General features: G+C 44.2%; 1 protein-coding gene across 7 annotated transcripts; it reads right to left on the reverse strand.

Moving 5' to 3' along the window:
• Nucleotides 1-272: 272 nt before the first annotated feature.
• On the reverse strand, nucleotides 273-18,418 carry mrtfab (myocardin related transcription factor Ab). Of its 7 annotated transcripts, XM_088359252.1 has the most exons (20): nucleotides 18,177-18,418; nucleotides 17,395-17,444; nucleotides 16,393-16,560; nucleotides 7,379-7,444; nucleotides 6,142-6,197; nucleotides 5,939-6,014; nucleotides 5,672-5,830; nucleotides 5,225-5,388; nucleotides 5,021-5,149; nucleotides 4,855-4,923; nucleotides 4,597-4,781; nucleotides 4,348-4,513; nucleotides 3,788-4,165; nucleotides 2,766-3,716; nucleotides 2,453-2,653; nucleotides 2,295-2,387; nucleotides 2,047-2,187; nucleotides 1,830-1,922; nucleotides 1,617-1,677; nucleotides 273-1,538 (listed from the first exon to the last, which is right to left on the reverse strand). In XM_088359252.1, the coding sequence occupies exons 3-20, from the start codon at nucleotides 16,538-16,540 to the stop codon at nucleotides 991-993; spliced, it is 3,684 nt and encodes a 1,227-aa protein (XP_088215378.1). In that variant the 5' UTR covers nucleotides 16,541-16,560; nucleotides 17,395-17,444; nucleotides 18,177-18,418; the 3' UTR covers nucleotides 273-990. The 7 variants fall into 7 exon arrangements, with proteins under 7 accessions (XP_088215378.1, XP_088215373.1, XP_088215379.1 ...); XM_088359249.1 differs by lacking the exon at nucleotides 1,830-1,922 and having other exon boundaries at nucleotides 274-1,538; nucleotides 18,177-18,415; XM_088359247.1 differs by lacking the exon at nucleotides 1,830-1,922 and having other exon boundaries at nucleotides 273-1,677.
• Nucleotides 18,419-18,443: the final 25 nt, after the last annotated feature.

Raw genomic sequence — 18,443 nt, forward strand, 5'->3', positions numbered from 1 at the left:
TTACAAGGATAAATGAGTGGATCAATTATAATTATTAATTATTCAATATATAAAAAGTTTATTGCAGATAAAAAAAATAGTTTTTACCATATTACTCAAGTTTCAATTTAATATATGAATTTAATAAGATAAAAAAAAAAGAGACCTTTTAAACCCCCCTCTGCCCTGACCACCCATCATTTTTAAACTACAACATTAATTCGGACAATTGTTTTAAGAGCTTGTTTTATTCTTTAAAAAAAAAAGAAAAAAAGACAAGGTCCAAGTTTTTGGACAAACCCACCCTCACCCTATTTCCCACCCCAGCTGGCTAGCTCCACTAAACAACCAGCAAAGAAAAATAGCAATATGAACAATTGATAATATACACCCCATATACAGCAAAACATAGTGGTCTACCAGAACGTTACCGATAATACGCAACCTCAAACGAGGCTTCAAAAGTCGCCACTGATAAGATTTAATTTCAACAGCAACTGACAAGCAATGTCGGTTGTGCGTGTTTTTTTTTTTTTTTTTTTTTTTAACTCGTGTGGGTGGGCATCAAGTTGCTAAGGTGACAGCTGCCTTTTGCCTCTTCGCCCAACATTCCTGAACGCCCACCTTTAAACCAATCCGACTTAAGTGCAAAGTTTAGGAGGCACTGACACGCTTGCATTTCACACACACTGAAATGAGTGATTCACTTTTAGCAGATGAGCGTGCAAAATGGTACAGACTTGCTGATGGATTTGAATTTGGAATACTGTCCAAATTACTTGAAGCTCACCTCATAGTGCATAATAAAGCCAGTAATAGCATGTGTGCGTGCGTGGGAAGCCGGTTGAGCATTTATCTGATATCCTTCATACGGCGAGTTAAGCTGGATATCAAGGACATCAAATCAACACTTAAACAGTTTTCCAATATGCGTGTGTCAGTGAGCCCAGCAGTGATAAGAGACAGCATGGAGAAAGTATCAATATGGAGCCCGCACGCTGTCATTTGAGGCTACAGACACGACTCCAAGTGTAGCTGCAGGTCCGTGCTGTCCAGGAAGTCAGCAGAGAAGACACTCGGCGGTGTGTGCGGAGCCAGTGGAGTCAGGCTGGTCCCCCCGTCCCCTCCTCCTCGTCCTCCTCCCCCCGCACCGCTGGAGCTCCCTACCATGGAGATGTCCAGCCAGTCCATGCTGTCCAGAGCGGCATCCCCAAAGTCCAGCCCCGTCGAGTGGGGTGAGAAGCCCAGGTCGGACGTGTCCATGGGGGAGGGCGGGTGGTCCAGGATGCTGCCGGTGCTCAGCATTTGGCTGTGGAGGTCGTCAATGAGCGTCAGGCCGCTGCCTGGCTCTACACCGAGCAGCGTGGAGCTGTCCAGGAAGTCCTCCAGGCGACCTCCGCCTGTGCAGGGCTCCCTTGGTGGGGCTGGTGGGGAGATGAGGGGAGAGGTAGGGGTGGGAGGAGAGAGGTGGAGAGGGGATGGCGGGGAGGTGGGCGAGGGTGGGTCCGAGTGGAGAGGGGCGAGCGACGGGTCCGGGTTGGCCTTAAAACCTGAGATCTCTTTTGGGAGACACAAAAGGAAAAGCGTTTTAGAAAATAAAAATAAAAAACTAGGGTGTGATTGCAATATTTTCCTACCTCCACTCTTGAGAAGGATGTCAAAGAGGTCATCCATCTGCTGAGAATTGACGCCATTTCCCTGCAGAAACAAGAGACCATATTGTGAACGGCGTTCAAATATAATAAAAAAAAAAAAGCTAAATGTGCTTCATGATGCAACGACAACAAAAGATCGATGAAGTCAAAGTGACACGAGTGGAGAAGGAGGTCGCGAAAGGAGCGAGGACGTACTTTGGAGCGTTTTGTCGGAAGAGAGGTGTTGGGTTTGGGGGAGGGAGGAGTAAACAGAGTGTGCCGGTCGTAAGGCGGACACACCCGTTCTGTCTGCCAGGATGGAGTGATGAAAAGATGAGCGAAGGAGAAACAAAAGGGAAAAAGGCAACGAATGAGAGGAAGAACGAGGAGCAGAGATGGAAACGGAGACGAGCGTGCCCCGTGCCGATGGTACCTTGAAGGAGAAGAGCAGGTTGCTTTGGCTTTCGCTGTCCGACATGTCGTCGAAGAAAGGCTGCAGGTTGGGAGGGGCGGTGAAGCACGAGTTGGCCGGCGGGACGCCGTTGGTGTCCACGTGCAGCTCCGCTTTCGGTTCCTGGGGACAGCATGTGTTGATCAGCTGGATCTAAAGCTTACTTCGGTTATTTGGATCATAAAATGACACGTTGAAGGATGACTCTGTCATAATCGCCGTAGTCGCACCTTTTTGATTGGCTGGTTCACACCCTGGCTGTCTTTCTGCTCTTGTGATTGGCCGGCAGTGCTGGGCAGCTTGCTTGGAGTGGACTGGAGTCTCTGTGGGAAAGCAAAGACCATGAAGGACATCCCGCTGAATCATACGGAGTTATTCTGCTCCGTACCTGCAGCGTGACGCGTCCGTTGCTTTTGGCCTGCGTGGGCGCTCGGTGGTTCTGACCGTTGGTCGCGCTACTGGTGAGGGCGATCAAGTAGTGGTTGCCGTTGGTGTCGGTGACCAGCGTGCCGCCGGCTTTAAGGAGGTCTAACGAAATAGCCTGAGTGTGAATCTGAGTGCCCTTGGGTTGGTTGAAGACTGGCGCCACCTATGGGGGGGGGAAACAACATGTGACTCATATTGTTAGTTGTGTAGGTGAAGCTAATCTGTGGGTGGGAGTGGACATGCTTGAGAACTTTTGCATGACTCATGATGCTCACCTGCTGAGTGCTGACAGTGGCCGTCTGCTGTTTGTGCTGCTGCCGTTGCTGAGCCTTCAGCTGCTTCTTCTGCTGGCTTTGGCTAGCTGTAGGCTTCTGGATCTGCACTTGAACCCGCTTCAGCTGAACTGAGCTCTTGTGCTGCGTTTGGGTCTTCTTGGCTTGTTGCAACTGATTCTGCTGGGCCAGTTTTTGCTGCGCCAACTTCTGCTGAGCCTGCAGCTGCTTCTGCTGCGTCTGCTGGATGATGAGCTGCTGGAGTTGTTGTTGCTGCTGCTGTTGGAGCAGGATTTTAGATTCCTTCTTGGGCTCAGGTTGCTTTTGGGGGTTGGACTTGGGCTCCGAAGTGTTACGCGAGTGCTTGAGGTGTTCCATTTGTTGGACTTGCAGTCGATTAATCTGCTGCAGTCTGAACAGAGTCTCCTGGGAGCACTGCATAGGTTGCGCCGCTCTTTTGCTTTGGGCTTCTTCCGTGACTCCCGTCATGGCTTCCTCTGTCTCAGCTTCCTGCTTCACCTTCGGCGGGCTATCAGGAAGCACGGGGGGTTCGATGGCCGAGGCTTTAATGAGTGTTGGAGGTCTGCCAATCGGAGATGGCGTTTTCTTGTCAGCTCCTTCCCGCTCTGCTGACACGCCTCCCGTCATCTTTCCCAGCTCGAGCTGAGATCTGAGCGTCTCCACCAGCCTCTGCTTCTGCCTGAGCATCCGGGTCAGCTCCTCAATCTGCTTATCCTTCTCCTGCAGCATTTGATCTTTGTCCATAGAGGACGAGTCCATGGCTACCACAGAGAAAGGCTCCAAGGGCTTAACCGAGCCGGGTGAAGATCTGTGGAGGCTGCATGAGCTCTTGCCTTCTTCTTTGGGCTGACTGAGCGGTAGGGAAAGAGGGGAGTTGTTGGATGGTTGCTGGGGAGCGGGATGGATGGTTAGCTGAGTCAGGGGAGAGCTCACCTGAAGAAAAAAAATGAGGTGTTTGGGAAAAGCCTGAGTGACAATTTTTATGTGAGTGATGCAGTGCTCACCATCTCCCCAAACATGTCTCCATTACAGCTGGTTTCATCTGGACTCAGCCCCGCTAATGAGCGTTCAGATGGCGAAGGAGACACAGGTGGGCTGGAGCTGGTGCTTCCAAAACGCACGACTCGACCGGGAAAAGCCTGAGCCAGCGGGGACAGAGCCACCTTGAATCCTCCTTCAACCTGTTGCTGATCGCTGCCTGCGGCCGGAGCGCTGTTAGCTGCAGTGGCTGCGCTTTGATGGATGGGTTGCGATGCGCCATTTTTCAAGACCGCAGGGCCGGCGTTTTGCTCTTGGTAGTGGCGGAGCCTCTCGATTAGATCGTTTTTGGTGCCAGAGACGGTCAAACCTCGCAACTTCAGTTCCTGTTTTAACTCAGCGACCTGGAACAAAAAAATATATATACATATTTTTAAACATTATTGTTGTGCAGTAGTGTAGAACTGCTCTGACTCATACTGGGAAGTGTTTATCAATTATACTGCTGAACTAGTTCATTATTAACCTTGAAACTATCATAAACCAAGAACTAACTGCCTGTACGTTCGACATTGTCATTATTTACTTTGAACTCATCCAAGTTGGCGGGCAAAGTGGTGGGTTTGGCCGCTCCCATTGTCGGTTGGCGTGCATTTCCGCTCGTTGGGGTTATGGTGGCGATGGGGGTTGTGGGAATAGTGCGAGTTGGGGAAGGGCTGGGGTTCGTCGGGAGGGGCTGTTCCGGTGCTGGCCTGAGGGCGGACATAAAAGCAGATGACCTCCCAGTCTCGTGTAATGCTACAACCTGTCTTGAATAATGCTCCTTGAGACTCACTTTGGAGGCGCAGGTAGGATGGTGTGGTAGTTGTAGTGCTGTTGTTGCTGGTTGAGAATCTGTAGCTGTAAGAAAAGCTGCTGTTGCTGGAGGAGTTTGGCGTAGGACGAGTCCATCAGAGGCGGACGCTCTTTGTCCGCCTTCTGGTCCGGAGGGATGTACTGATGGTACTTGAGCTTCTTCACCTGCAAGTCATGAAAATGATAAGTAGGAAGATTTTTTTTTTAGTCTTGTTAAAAGAGAAACATGTTAGCTTACCTTGGGTTTGTTGTCCTTTGCTTTTTTGGATCTCAGCGGGGGACGGTCGGAACTCGTCTTAGTGTGAGACTGTGGTCAGAAATGTTATTTAGTAAGAGACTGAATTTTATGTTTATTAGAGTTCCCACACACATAGATTGTCATTAGTGAATATTTCAAAATTCACCTTGAGCTGCGCAAAGGGTGAGCCTCGGGAGGTTACTGTGGTCCCGTTGGCCACTTTGAGGGGAGGAGGCGAATCTGAGGCCTTTACCACAGGAGGAGGAGGAGGCTGTGGCGTGGGTTGCGTAACAAGCTAGAAGAAAAAAAAACCCATCACGTATTAGATTCAAACACACACATTCAACTTCATAGTATTCTTCGACAGAACCTGTGTGGGGGACATGTCTCCATTCTGGGCGAGCATCTCGGAGGGCGATGGCTGCGGGACGTTACTCAGAGGAGAATCGTGATTGGCGAGCTGGTCGGGTGACAGCGCATCGCTGCTATCTTCGTCCAATGAGGAGCTCTCTCCACCAGCTCCCTTTGGAGATTCTAAGACGGACCAAATAAATCCAGCGGTGTCATCAACAGAAACGGCTAACGTTACTATTTAACATATTGCAAAAAAGGACACCGTGTTTGCACATTGCTATTGTGACATTCCTCTTGTGTTGTGTAATATTTATTATCAAGTGGAACAAATATAAGAGGAAATATTTCTTGATAATTCAAAATACGAGTAAAATGTATAGATAAAAGAAAACATGTTCAGAAAAACATGATCAGAAAAAAAAGTACGGAGGGATAAAAAAAAAAAAAAAGGAGAAATAGTTACCGGGTGGCGATTGCTGATCAGGGCAGACAGACAGGATGTTCTTGTGTACCAGTTCGATGGGACCCGGTCTGTGCGAGATCTTATCGTTGAGATCGTCGGCGAGTCGAGCTCTCTTCAGCTGCAACTGCTTGGCCTGCAGGGAGGGCTCCGCTGATGTCTCTGCATACACAGGACAACAATTCTTTCTCATTTGACTTCAATGTGTTTGTGCAATTATGAAACAGGAGTATTCTAAAGTTGTTTGAAAAGAAAACGACAGACACGCACCCTCCAAAATGTGCATCCTGACCAGCTCAGAGCGCTCGGGACGACTTCGGATCTTCCTCTTGAGATAGTCTTCAGTCTGTACAAAAAAAAAAAAGCACACGAGTCATCACAGTGATGATGACATTTCGCAGGACATTTTTTTTTGGGAGGGGAGGGGGTGCATAAGGTTTACAACAACGGTGAATTACTTTAGATTAACTCACCCTTGCACGCTCCAGACTCCGCCGCTGCTCATGAAAGGCTGCCGGGCTTTTTAGCGCTAGAGTGGAATAAATAAATGTAATAGAAATTTAGAACTGTTTTCGTTCAGCTAGTGGCAAGTGTGACAAAACTGCTAATGGCTAAAGCGGCTGCAGAGAGGGGAAGGTCAGAATTGTTATTCGGAACCACGCGCCGATAATGACGAGGCGGCGTGTGGAGGGCCATAAGCACAACCTTTACTGTTATTAGCCGAGGGAAACACAATGTCATTGCGATGATTGTTGGGATTAAACAAAATCTGCATGGTTAAGTAGCAACACACTCGGCAGCTAAGGTGAAATTGAAAATAAAAATTCTTCTGATTAACCGAGCAGTATGCGTTTAGGGAAGGATATTGAAAAGACAGTGGCAGTTGGGTGTGTTGAAAGCAAGCTATCGTCTGATTGGTCAAGGGACTGGTGAAATCCATGCCCTGGGGACACGCACGGTGTCGACATTCTGACCACGAGATGACACCCGGCGTTCGAGGACGGGAGACATTCCTCGTGTCACGACCGCTGACGTTCAAAGAGGGGCCACATAGCGAGCGTGATGTAACCAAAGCATCGACGTCACCACGCATAGCGATGTTATTTGTGACCCCATATAACATGGAATCGGGTGTTGGAATTTCCAGAAAATGACGGTCGGGAAGTCTCTACGCGCACATACCGATGTATTTCCACTCGGACAACTTAATGGGATTGGCAGTGGGCCTTGTGACATTAAATGGCTGCGGATAGATTTACGAAAGCTACTCAAGAGACAGAAAATAAAAAAGACATTACAGTGCATTTTCTATGTTGGCTCGGCTTCAATGCACTTTTATTTTCTATCTGCGTGCTCTCGACTTGATGATTGTACATTCCGTAAAACTACATGCTACTTTTTGGTTTTAACCTCAACTTACTCTTACTGATGTGCAAAACTGTGAAACAGGAAGTTGGATGCACCAGAAGAGGAAGCTGCTCTTTTTGATAACATATGTGCAGAACTTGAATGAGACTAGCTCTAAATTTAACACACGATTAGGGGCTGATTAATTTTTTTTTTTGTTAAATGCATTCTATAGTCTGCTTTGTCACGAGCAACTTTTGAATGGGCAACCTAAAAATTGTTCTATCCGGTTTCTTTCATCCGGTTTCTTTCATCCGGTTATTATGGTTAGCAAATACGATATTAAACAGATGGAACACTTACGTGGCATGATCCCTTGACTGACCAGCTCCTCTCGCGTGCGTCTCTGTTGGAGTTTGAGCTGGAGGACTGCATGGAGACAGCGGAGGTGAAGGGAGGACAGAAGGGGAAATTAGAGTTGGTGGGTAAAATGATGACAAAAAATAAAAATGCTGTTTCTTATTATCTTGCTGATCCAGAGTCCATTGTCCAAATTGACTACATGAATCCACATACAAGTCAAGATGTTCTAGCAGTTAGCTCTCCCTCCACTTAACCCCCGTATTTGTGAGTTTTTTTTTTAAAGCGACAAAAGAGGCGGGTAGAGGATCGCATGAGTAATGTACAACACACTTCCGCTTTCTCACCAATTTTTTTTCTCTCCATGCGCATAGGCAGGTGAACAATTAACACCATTAGACGATACAACAAAACAAGATCAATCAAGAAAAAAAAAATGCAAAACAACAAACACTTTGGAAGACATTTTTCGCCAAATAAGCGTGAAGTTGATTGCGCCATCTTTTTCAAACAGGAAGCACTTGTTACATAACACGACAGGCGGAAAGACTTTTAGAGAACAAGACCGAGGAGAACACCAGTTAGATGCTGATTATGCTAGACAGTGAAATTTAAATAATATATATGTACTATATATATAGCTGAGAAGTTACACGTGTGTGAAGTTGAACATACCGCCGAGGCTAGCAAGCATACTTTTATCATCTGTTATTGCCTGCCAATATGAGGACAAGCAGCACCTGTTACTGCCGTGCTCTGTTATGACAAACGTCTGGCCGGCAACACTGCACATGAAAATGTCCTCCCTCAACTTTGAAGCGTCTGTTTTATTTACACGTTGCCTCTTAAAGGACGAGAGAGTCTCCCCTTTTAAGTAATAACACGTCAGGTCACTAATGTAAACACAGGCATACGCGTTCAGGTATGCTGTCTGTAATGGCGGAGCAGCTCAAAAGATTAATTGTCCCTAAGACGTAAACACAAGAAACTCACGTGCTGCCCAAGTGTGCCACGGAGGAGGACACTGAATTAAGAGAAGGCCGCCATGCAAATTGGCACTAGCCAGGATTAAGTTTATTCTGGGAATGAGAACCTTACACTTTCCTATGACTCCATCTTGGCATCTCACTGCTGCCTTTACTAGCTTTCGCACACACACTAAACACTCCAATTAATAACTGAATGACTATTTGTTGATCCATTCTGTGTCACTTGTACTCGAACTGAACACCACAAACAGTCACGCAAAGTTCCCTGACCTTTCAACATCATTTTTCACTTTGACCTGCTCGGTATGTACACACAGCCAGTGATGATATTCATATTTACACAATACTAGGTTTGAGTGTCGTTGTGGTTAATTTAAGATACTAGAGAAAGAGGATGTGGCTTGGGTTATCTAGCACAATTTTTTTTTATTTACCAAATGTCCAGTCTATCGCGTGGGAATGGGCACATTGACGCAAAAACCCAGCTGTTCCGCTGAGGTTAAAGTTAGCATTGGTGTCAAAATGATCTATTTAAAAATGCGCATCACTTTGCACCGAGCAAAAAAAAAAAAAGTTGACCACACTATTGGCACGGTTCTAAGCAGGCAATATACTCAGATTCTTCCAGTGGCTTCACACTATTCCATTCATCTGTGAAAGGCACCAAGAATTAAAGTTGTGTAGCAGCCAAGAAAGTCAAGTTGAAGACAGTACGGATACAAAGATGGATGGTCTATTTTATTAGCCTCTAAAGTCCCATATTTTATTAAGGATTTGATTCAGTTTTCAAAATTAATCGATTAATCGGCAACTAATTGCTAAAGGACGATTCATAAAGTACGTCATGTGATATTGCTTATTGGTTGTTTTTAAATCACTAAATACACTTTAAGGCAAAATATTTTATCCGATTAATTAATGGAATAATTGACAGATGAATCGATTTTAAAAATATTCGATGGTGACAGCCTTTTATTATTTTCCAATTTCAAAAGTTATGAAGGGTCCTCCAATAAATTGGATTAACATTTTACAACCAATACACTTTATACTGCATCGTATCTGTTGTGCATTGATCGTTTGAAGGAAAACTAAATGTATACAGACGAAAAAAAAAAGTATTTGCGGGGATATAGTATGACATAGCACTTCTTGCAACCATAACTTATCTCTAGCTAACTCAGCTTTAACTATTTATATCAAGCAAATACAGTAACTAATACGAAGACTGTAGACCAAACGGCATAAACACAAATCAGATCGGATGTCCTGCGCCTCTACTGACCGCATGCTGCGATGGCTTGCCCACCTTCTTTCAGGCTATGATAGACATGTCTATCATGATCTGTCCTCAATCCTGCCTTGTCCATGTCACTGCCCATTGGTGGAGAACCCAACGGGGAGTGTTCAAAGGACAGGCAATGGTTGGTGTCCAGCATAATCATTGAGAATGGAAATCAAGTTAGTTTGTGGTAGTGGCAAACATTTAACTTCAAGGTCCTCTTCTTTAATTTGACAAACTCGCCCAGTTGCTCCTGTAATGAGCAGTCTTTTTCCTGAGGGGGGAAAATATGAGCCAAAATATTCTCTAGAGGTCCACAGCTATGCAGGGCAGATTTCTAAAAATGAAAAGGAGAAAGGCTGCCTCTCCTCTTTCACTGCGTCGCTTCTCTATCAGTATAATCGATTGGTCTGCCTCAACGTCCCACGCCTTGATTCCCACTCTCTTCTCCGCAGTGGCGGCCGGCGAGTCACGACAACGTTGCTATGTGAATCTTCTCCCCCCCCCCATGAAGGATGTAGAAAGAAATCCACAGGGCGATTCGTGGGCAGGAAAAACAAGCCGTGGGAGGAAGCGGAACGAGGGCCAGTGGCGGACGAAGAGAGGACAGCAGTGAGCTGAGCAGTGAGTGCCCAGTGAGACTCTGCTGTGGTTGCAGCTCCTCCTGTATCTCAGGCGAGCACGGACACACATGCAGTAATGCGCGCGCACACACACACAAAGGCAGGGAGTGTTGCCGATAAAGTTCTCCTGCTCAGCTGTTGCCATTCATTCACTGCTACAAGCAGAGACAGGCCGCCACTTACATACTAAGTCTTCATGTCGAGGGGCAATCTGAAATTTCCTCAAAATATGTCAAATTTGGTTGACAATATTTATTGTAAAATGCAAGTGATAAATTAGACAATTAATGTGTAAGAGCTGCATTTGTAAAACTGCTTGTAAAGTTCAAGACTGCAGAACATGGAAGCTAATGCTTCCTGGTCTTATTTATTAAAAAAAAAAAAAAAAATCAGCCTGCATTCCAGTTTCACCGACAAAGAGCTCGTGAGTTTTGTTGGAGGCTGCCGGTAAATTGCCCCCCCCTACATACTCTCCACGCTCAACTGTTTTAAATAGCATGACCAGCTGGCAGTAAGAGGGGGGCTATATTCAGCGTGGGATCACCTCTGCACTCAAAGGCTAAAGTTACTTTCAGAAAAACATACACAAACTTAAAGCTCCATATTCTTAGAATGAATAAATGTTTGCGGAACCACAACAACACTTCAAATTTACTATTTTGTATGCAGCGCAAAGCCGACTAGTGATTCAGAACATCCTCATCGGACAGGAAAGCAGGCCTAAACCCAAAACAAACGAGAATATCTCACAAAAACAACTCAATGATTCAAGTTGACCTGCTCACAGTCTGGACAGCAGACACACAAAGGGATGACAACACACAACGGGATTCAGAAGTGGTGGGCGGAGCAATATAAACAACGCGGTACTCGTCGATTACGTCGCAAGTGACATCACTCGAAGACAACACTTGCGTAATATTTACGTCTGTGTTATGGGAATGATTCTTTGACTCAGATTACCACAGCTGTACAGTGCTAAGCTAACATTAGCATTTGTGTTTACTTCTTGCCAGACATATTCAAATATTTGGACTCTTTGGCGATGACGAAGATGCTCGATCATAGAACGACCCGCAGTTCTCGTTCTCCTCCGTAGTTTGTTTGTGTAGCTCATTTAAGGGTTTACTCCCATGTGGCTTCCGCAGTTTCTCATGGAACTATTTAGAAGGGGGAAAACCAACAAGTCCGAACCAAGTCAGAATCGCAATGATCCGAGTAATAACGACCAAATTTGAGTTGTATTTAAATGCGGTTTGAATACAATTTAATAGTCAAAAGTTGGCTGTGACAAAAGTGATCGTAGTTCAGACTTTGAGAACATTCCACGCAAAGTATTTGGCCTTGAACGTTCTTATCATTCATCCTTCACTGAATTACATCACAAAAAGAAAGACACACACTTTCAACATCAAGTCTGATGGACTTCCTGTGGATTCATAAATGAAAAACAAAGTCCATCCCCCTCAAATTTCAAAAGGTCATTTTAACCGAGAACTCTTGGGAGGAAGAACAGTCTACTACTACAACTTATGTGTAGTGTGATAAGTGACTCATTGCATTGTAATTCCTTGGCAAATAATCCTGAGTTGATAAGATTAGGTATTGTGGAACCTGAAACTATTCTATAGCGGGTAACACATTACCCCTTTTTGTTCATCACTTCCTGTGCAAGTATTACAAAACATTTTAGAGAAATCACGAAAAGTAATAAACCCAAACAAGACCAAGCAAGCCTGGTTGAACGCAACTGTGCAATGTGGGGACACACACATGAGCGCAAAGAACACTTGGCAATTGAAGCCACCCGAGTCCTGGAAACTTTGAGTTCTTTGTATAACAGGCTGCAGTTGCACCCTCCACTTTGTCACATCTCATCCATAAAAGCAGTCCAAACTGAGGTCTAATTGTACACTGTTGAAGGACTTTGCAGAGGTCTAGAAGAACACAAGTGCTGAATGAAATCCAGCGAGGCAAGGGCCAGCTTGGCAGCTGCGCCTGCATAATAACATGAACCTTCACTGTACACCAGGCAAGGACTGACCGAGATTAAGCCGTTGTGAGCACATGGGAAATTTGCTAAGGAAGAAAGAACGCCGGCAAGAGTCGAGTTGGTCACAAGCCGTTACGTAATCCCAACATCTGAAAGTCATTTTCATTGTACCAAAGCCCCCCTAACCTCCTAGCCTACTTGCGGAGGAACTTTGCTTGCTGTTTTTCCTCCAGTTCAGTCTCACTAGGGTTGAGAAAGGTGGCTACTGCTAATTAGAGAACTAAAAAGTACAGACGGCAATTATACTACACAGATGAAAAAAAAAGTGCCTTTGTTTTGAAAGTTTTTTTTTTTTAGATGTGTGTGTTTGTCTTATTTTTTGTCAAGTTGCTCCGTGCAATCTTCCTATTTCTATCCCTGCCCTTAACATCTAATAAAAACCTGCACACTGACTTATTTGACTGAACCCAATGACCGGATCATAATTAGACACAGACCTTTAATACTAGCACGCGTTTCTATTTTTTTTTTAAGGGTCAAACATAGAACACTGGTTGAGCATTAATTTGTTTAGATTTTGAAACATGTTTTGCATTGTTTCGCAGTAGTCAATATATGATTTTCACAATTGAGTGAGTGAATCACTCAAAAAGAACAGCAGGAGTGCGGTTGAGTGAACTCTGTGTTGACGCTAAGTGCGCCGTACTTGCGGTTTGCAGGTGAGTCATCCCGTAATGGCCGTTGTATAATTTAGAAACACGAGGAGGATTGGTGCCGAAGACAAGACACCAAGACATAAACATTTGTGTAAAAGGTGTTACAGGATTTCTGGAGGAGCTAACCCATTTAAAAAAAAAATGGGTGTGGCACAACATACTGAAAAATCTTTTTCAATACTTGTCTAGACAAGTACACAAATTAGCTAGCAAGTGTGTTTTAGCTAATAATAACTTTTGTCGTGCAACATATGGAAGTCATTTCTAAGTCTTGGCTAAACACTGAATAATTCAGCATATGATGCCGCATGATTTTGTAAACCCGCAAGGCGATTGTTAAGTGTGTGTTATTTCCCGGCAGCATGAGTGGGCTTGTGTCTGTGGGTGTGCATTTGCCATTGCTCCTGTTGCTCAAGCTGTAGGCAACACATCTGATTTTGGCTCATCTCTCATTATTGAAAAGGATTTTTTGTTTTTTTTGGTTGCACAAATCAAAGTACACTGAAGGTATGCGTACTGTATGTGTGCAAGCTGCTTGTTGAAATACGACACCGTCAAGACAGGTAGGTGCATGTCCATGTTTTAAAAGTGACATGAGCTCTGAAGAAGTTGCCTCAGGCTGGTCTATTAATGCAACTCATGACATTTTTGCCATGCTAAATCATATTTTGTCAAGACTAGAACTATTTTCCAAACCCATTTTTTCCCCAGTCTGACCGAGTCCTGCGTGTGTCTCCGCTATTGGCAGCCTCCCCATCTGTTACATAACAATGTTTCCCTAAAACTGCTCTCGTCCAGGCTACTGAATCTTCCTGAAGAATCTTACTGCACTCCAGCATGTTGCTGTTTTGCAATTTTAATGTGTGAGGATGAAACCCACCCAGCCCTCATTACCTAACATCCTCCCGTGTCATTGTCATTACGCAAAGGGTGGGGAGAAATCTGCAATCTGTATCTTGTCTTTGTTTACATGCCAGGATGATGTGGGCTACAGAGCAAACGGGTGAACTTTCAACATCAAGTCTTCCCTGGAACTGAGCACCGTGGTATTACGGATTCAAAATGAAACTCTTCTTTAAGGCAGTGGGAGGGGAAGGGGGGGCAGATGGGAAAAGTAAATTAAAATATCAGATTACAGCATACGCTGTATTGTAAGACGGAACAAACTGTTCTGAGGAAACTCATTAGGTCATGTCAATCCTCACTCTTTTAATTTGCCAACTAGTAGCCACAAAAAAGGACAAAATTCATAGATCGGTTCTCCAAAACAACAAAAATAGAAAGTCATTACTCCAAAATGCACGTTTGCATGCATGCACTCTCACCCCCTACTCGGGAAGTCCATTCAAATTAAATTTTGAAACATTCTTTTCCCAGAAAAATAACTGTCAATGACATTACCTGACAGGAGAGTCATATCCCTCTGGACCATGCCGAAAGGAAGCGTCACCCTCCCGGAGAGATTACCGCTTCATACTTCCAACACAGGCAGCGTAAACAATGTGCCGAGAGGAAATGTGTTTTAAAAAAAAAAAAAAAAGGTGCACAGCTGTGTTGCAGAAAAGTCACATTCAATGCCGCACTCAGTTCCACCACAGGTTGCACCTCACATTCCCATTCTGTGGGCTGTCTACAAGTGAGTGCATGTCCCGGCAGAGAGGGCGTGTGTAGGTCGGAGTGGTTGACAAGGTCCACCAATCACTTTCCAGCTTTCAAGAGCTTCAAGTTTAATTATTTCCTCACATTGTCATTTACAAAGAAAGCAAAAAAAAGATATTTATCTCTTCAGATGGGGTGAGGGGGGTTCTTCTTAGCTTGGACACATTCTTGCTTTTTATTTTCCCTCACTCGCGTCCCTTCAGTTCCCTCTCAGCAGTTATGCAATAATGACATTTCAGACACCCCCCCCACCCCTGCTCTCCTCCTGCTCGTCCTTCTTATAGCTTTGCAGTGTGCCGCACGGTCAGTCCTACACACTCCAAGGCTTCTTCACTTAGTAACTAATACAATGGCTGTCATTGCAGCAAACTAGAAGTTAACAGGATATGAGTTTTTTTTTTTTTTTTAAGTCATGTTCTCGTTTCGAATGAGTTCCACTTCTTATCATCTTCCTGGAAAAACACGTCACCTCTGTCTATAGACGCACAATACATCTTGCAGACTGTGAATGATAGTCGATTGCATAACTCGGTGTGCGATATAAAGCTTTGATACGCTTTATGGGGGCATTCCGCTTTGTCACCCAGCCAACGCCACAGTATGCAGGCACACACGCCGCCTTAAAGCATCTTCAAGCGTGGTGACTTTCAGCTTGCTGCAACATGTCTGCTTTGCGCCAGAATGAAGTAATAAATAGTGAGAACAATGGGAGTGGCACCCGGAGGCCGTCAGATTTAGTGAAAATGGCTTCGGGACATTTCTTTGATGTACCTTCTGCTACATCTGCAAAATTTTATTGTATTCCCAGATTAAAAATTACTAAATCCCAGCAGTGGTGAGTAATTGTAGATGACGCTATTGTTGCTGGAACTCCTAAAATGTGGTCAATTATTGACAGATCTAACCCCGCTAATGAGATATTCGCAATAGCAGCAGACCCGTATCGACAGGTATGAATCTGGAAAGACAATGGACAAGTGGTAACCTAGCAGCATTCCATCGACGGGAATATCAGAGTGGATTTTTATACATATGAGACAAATATTTGTGGGCGTGGTCAACACTGAGATTAATCAAACTGCATGATCGTGAAATGTAACTCCAAATGTTTACCACAGAGGATACTTTGTAAACAAATAAATAATACACTCAACTACAGTTAAAGAAATGTCAACAAAATCTTAACACTTACAGAATTCAAGCCTAAATTTGCAAAATAAAAATATTATCCACTTACTTTTCCTCTTGCTTGTACTGGTAAACCCCATTTTCTTTTATGATGTCATCAAAGGCAATAAAGCCCCACCCCTTTATATTTGAATGATGCAGATCCTCCACAGAGGACAAATTTGCAAACATCTGATCTTACATTGGAAACCAATTACCCAACCTGAAAAGACAACTATTTTGGCAGGTTTAAGGAATATCTTTGATTTATTCCCCTCCATTCCAATGACCTCACTCTGGCACTCACATGCACACACAAAGCTTGTCCCCCTCTCTTAGTTTAAACAACCTCCACGCTGAGGTAAACTGTCCACTGACAAATGAACAAGATGTACAAACACACTGACATTTACCTTTTTGGTTCTGGCAGCAGTCATTTTTTCCAAGCTTACTATTTTATCCAAACCTTTTAGAACATTTTATTTGTAACATTCGAAACATTTGAACCACAGGGCAACAATAAAATAATTCTCCCCGTAGAGTACAATTTGTCTTTTAGCTACTTACTGAGTGTGGAGGACAACTCACCATTCTTGCGTTCCTGCAGCCGCAGCTCCTTCTGCGCAGGATGTAAGGACAGTTCCTGGAGCTCGCTAGTCACGGCCTCGCTTTGTGGGCTGTGGGACGAGACCCCCGCCCCCGTGACTTCCATGTTGTCGGCTTGTGGCTGCAGCATTTTCAGCCTGGCAGAGAGACCTGCGACAAAATACATTTTTAATTTCACGTTCTATCCCACTTCCATGTTATTCATGAGGTATGATAAAGTCAGATAATCTGTTTAGGAATGTTGCATAGATTTGAATTATTTTGTAGACTGAGAGATGGGGGGGGGGGGCACGTTTCTCGCTGAGGGGAGAACAGATGCCCGATGACCTGTTGACAAAATGCGCTCCAAAGCTGAGCAGTTTTTGGCTCACGTCAAAACCTGAATGTCAGATTACGCTGTCAATTTGTCATGAAAACTGGTTACTCTTGAAATGATTGCCTACGACATGAAGCCTCTTAATCAAATCCCTTTTGAAAAATAAAAACAGACAGGCTGAGTAATTGGACTCGCTGCGTTGTTGCTTGTTGATCGCTCTCTTCCCCTCTTAGCAAATATGCTAGCATTGGGGTCCTTGTGGGGGATTCCTGCACAGTGAGCCTGAAAACAAACATGCCACTCTTGCTGTCTCACAATCAAATTCCAGCGCAAACATATTTGAATGGTAACCACACAATTGTGCTAAAGCTACAGTGGCAGCTTGTGTGTGTGTGTGTTTTTTAATCGTACGGTATTCTTGGGCAGCATAGTGGATAAACCAGAAAAAGAACAACAAACACTCAAATGTATATAATAAAAAAAAGACAAAAAGTATGTAGGGGTTAACTGTTTTTCTGCTTATGCGTGTGTGCACACACCCAAACATGTCAGACATGTCTACACATTGACAGATACAAACAAAGACAAGTGTAGCCACATATTTTCAATTTCAGGCATCAAGATAAGGAGTTCTCGCTTGCCGAGTCACGAGCGGGAATCAGACTTACCAGATTCACTTTATCTTAAAAGGCTGAGCTTCCATTCCAGCAAGTCAAAGCTGTTCAAGAAGATCCAGAGAAAAAAAGCATTACTTATGTCAATTATCTTGTTCCAATCCTATTATAATGGGCATCCATTATGTTTCTTTGCAATGTAAGAAATATATTAGAAACATCTTGTGGCATATTCAAGGTTTAAACTATTAATATAAGCAATTATAATCATTTTAGGTACAGGATTAATATTTTTCACGGAAATGTAACTATTTGTGATCCATCTTGGTGCATATGACCACGTATAACAGGGACTTAAAAACACAATAGCAATGAGATAAAAACTTTGAAAACTACCATAATCGCAGTAAATAGATCGCAAAACAAAGGTGACAACAAAAGTGGGCGAAAGAATCCACGTTGCAGGAGGCCTGCCCATAGTTGCCATGGGCGAGTAGCAAGTCTACAGCTGTCACCGACCAAAACAGACACACAAGCTACGCTATTGTTAGCTTGTCGGGTGAGAGTTAACCCCAGCTAATCAAAGAATGATAAAAAAACACAAGCACTATCATAACAACATGTACGGAGGGGTAAAAAAAATCACTGTGCGATAATGAAACCGGTTCGGCGTCCACACTCGCCTCGTTAATCCAACCCAAGTTAGCAAAGCACTATTAGCATGCTTTGCATGTAATTCCTAGCTAACTGCTCACGGCGATTACGCAGTGGTTTCCGTAAATGAAGTTGTATTTATCAAAATGGCTGCAGTGCATTAAGTTGGTCATTTTTCTTACTTTTCATGCTCGCCAGTGGTTTGTTTTGTCTGCGAAGACTCAGCTCAGACACCTCCGCCGGTTGTTACCACTTCCTGATGACAAAGGAAACTTTAACCGGAAAACCCTCCTCTACGTGGTGGGACGCACCAAAACGCCTCTCCCAGTCGCCACCGCTCTCCTGTGGGATTAAAACATGTTATAATGATCGCATGTTTTATACAATTTACTATGCGTTTTACTGTACTGATTTTTACTGAACAGTAAGCGTGGTTAACATCATTTGAA

The sequence above is a fragment of the Syngnathus floridae genome, chromosome 18, assembly GCF_059516105.1.
Source record: "Syngnathus floridae isolate MCC-2025c chromosome 18, RoL_Sflo_1.0, whole genome shotgun sequence".
Lineage (NCBI taxonomy): Eukaryota > Metazoa > Chordata > Actinopteri > Syngnathiformes > Syngnathidae > Syngnathus > Syngnathus floridae.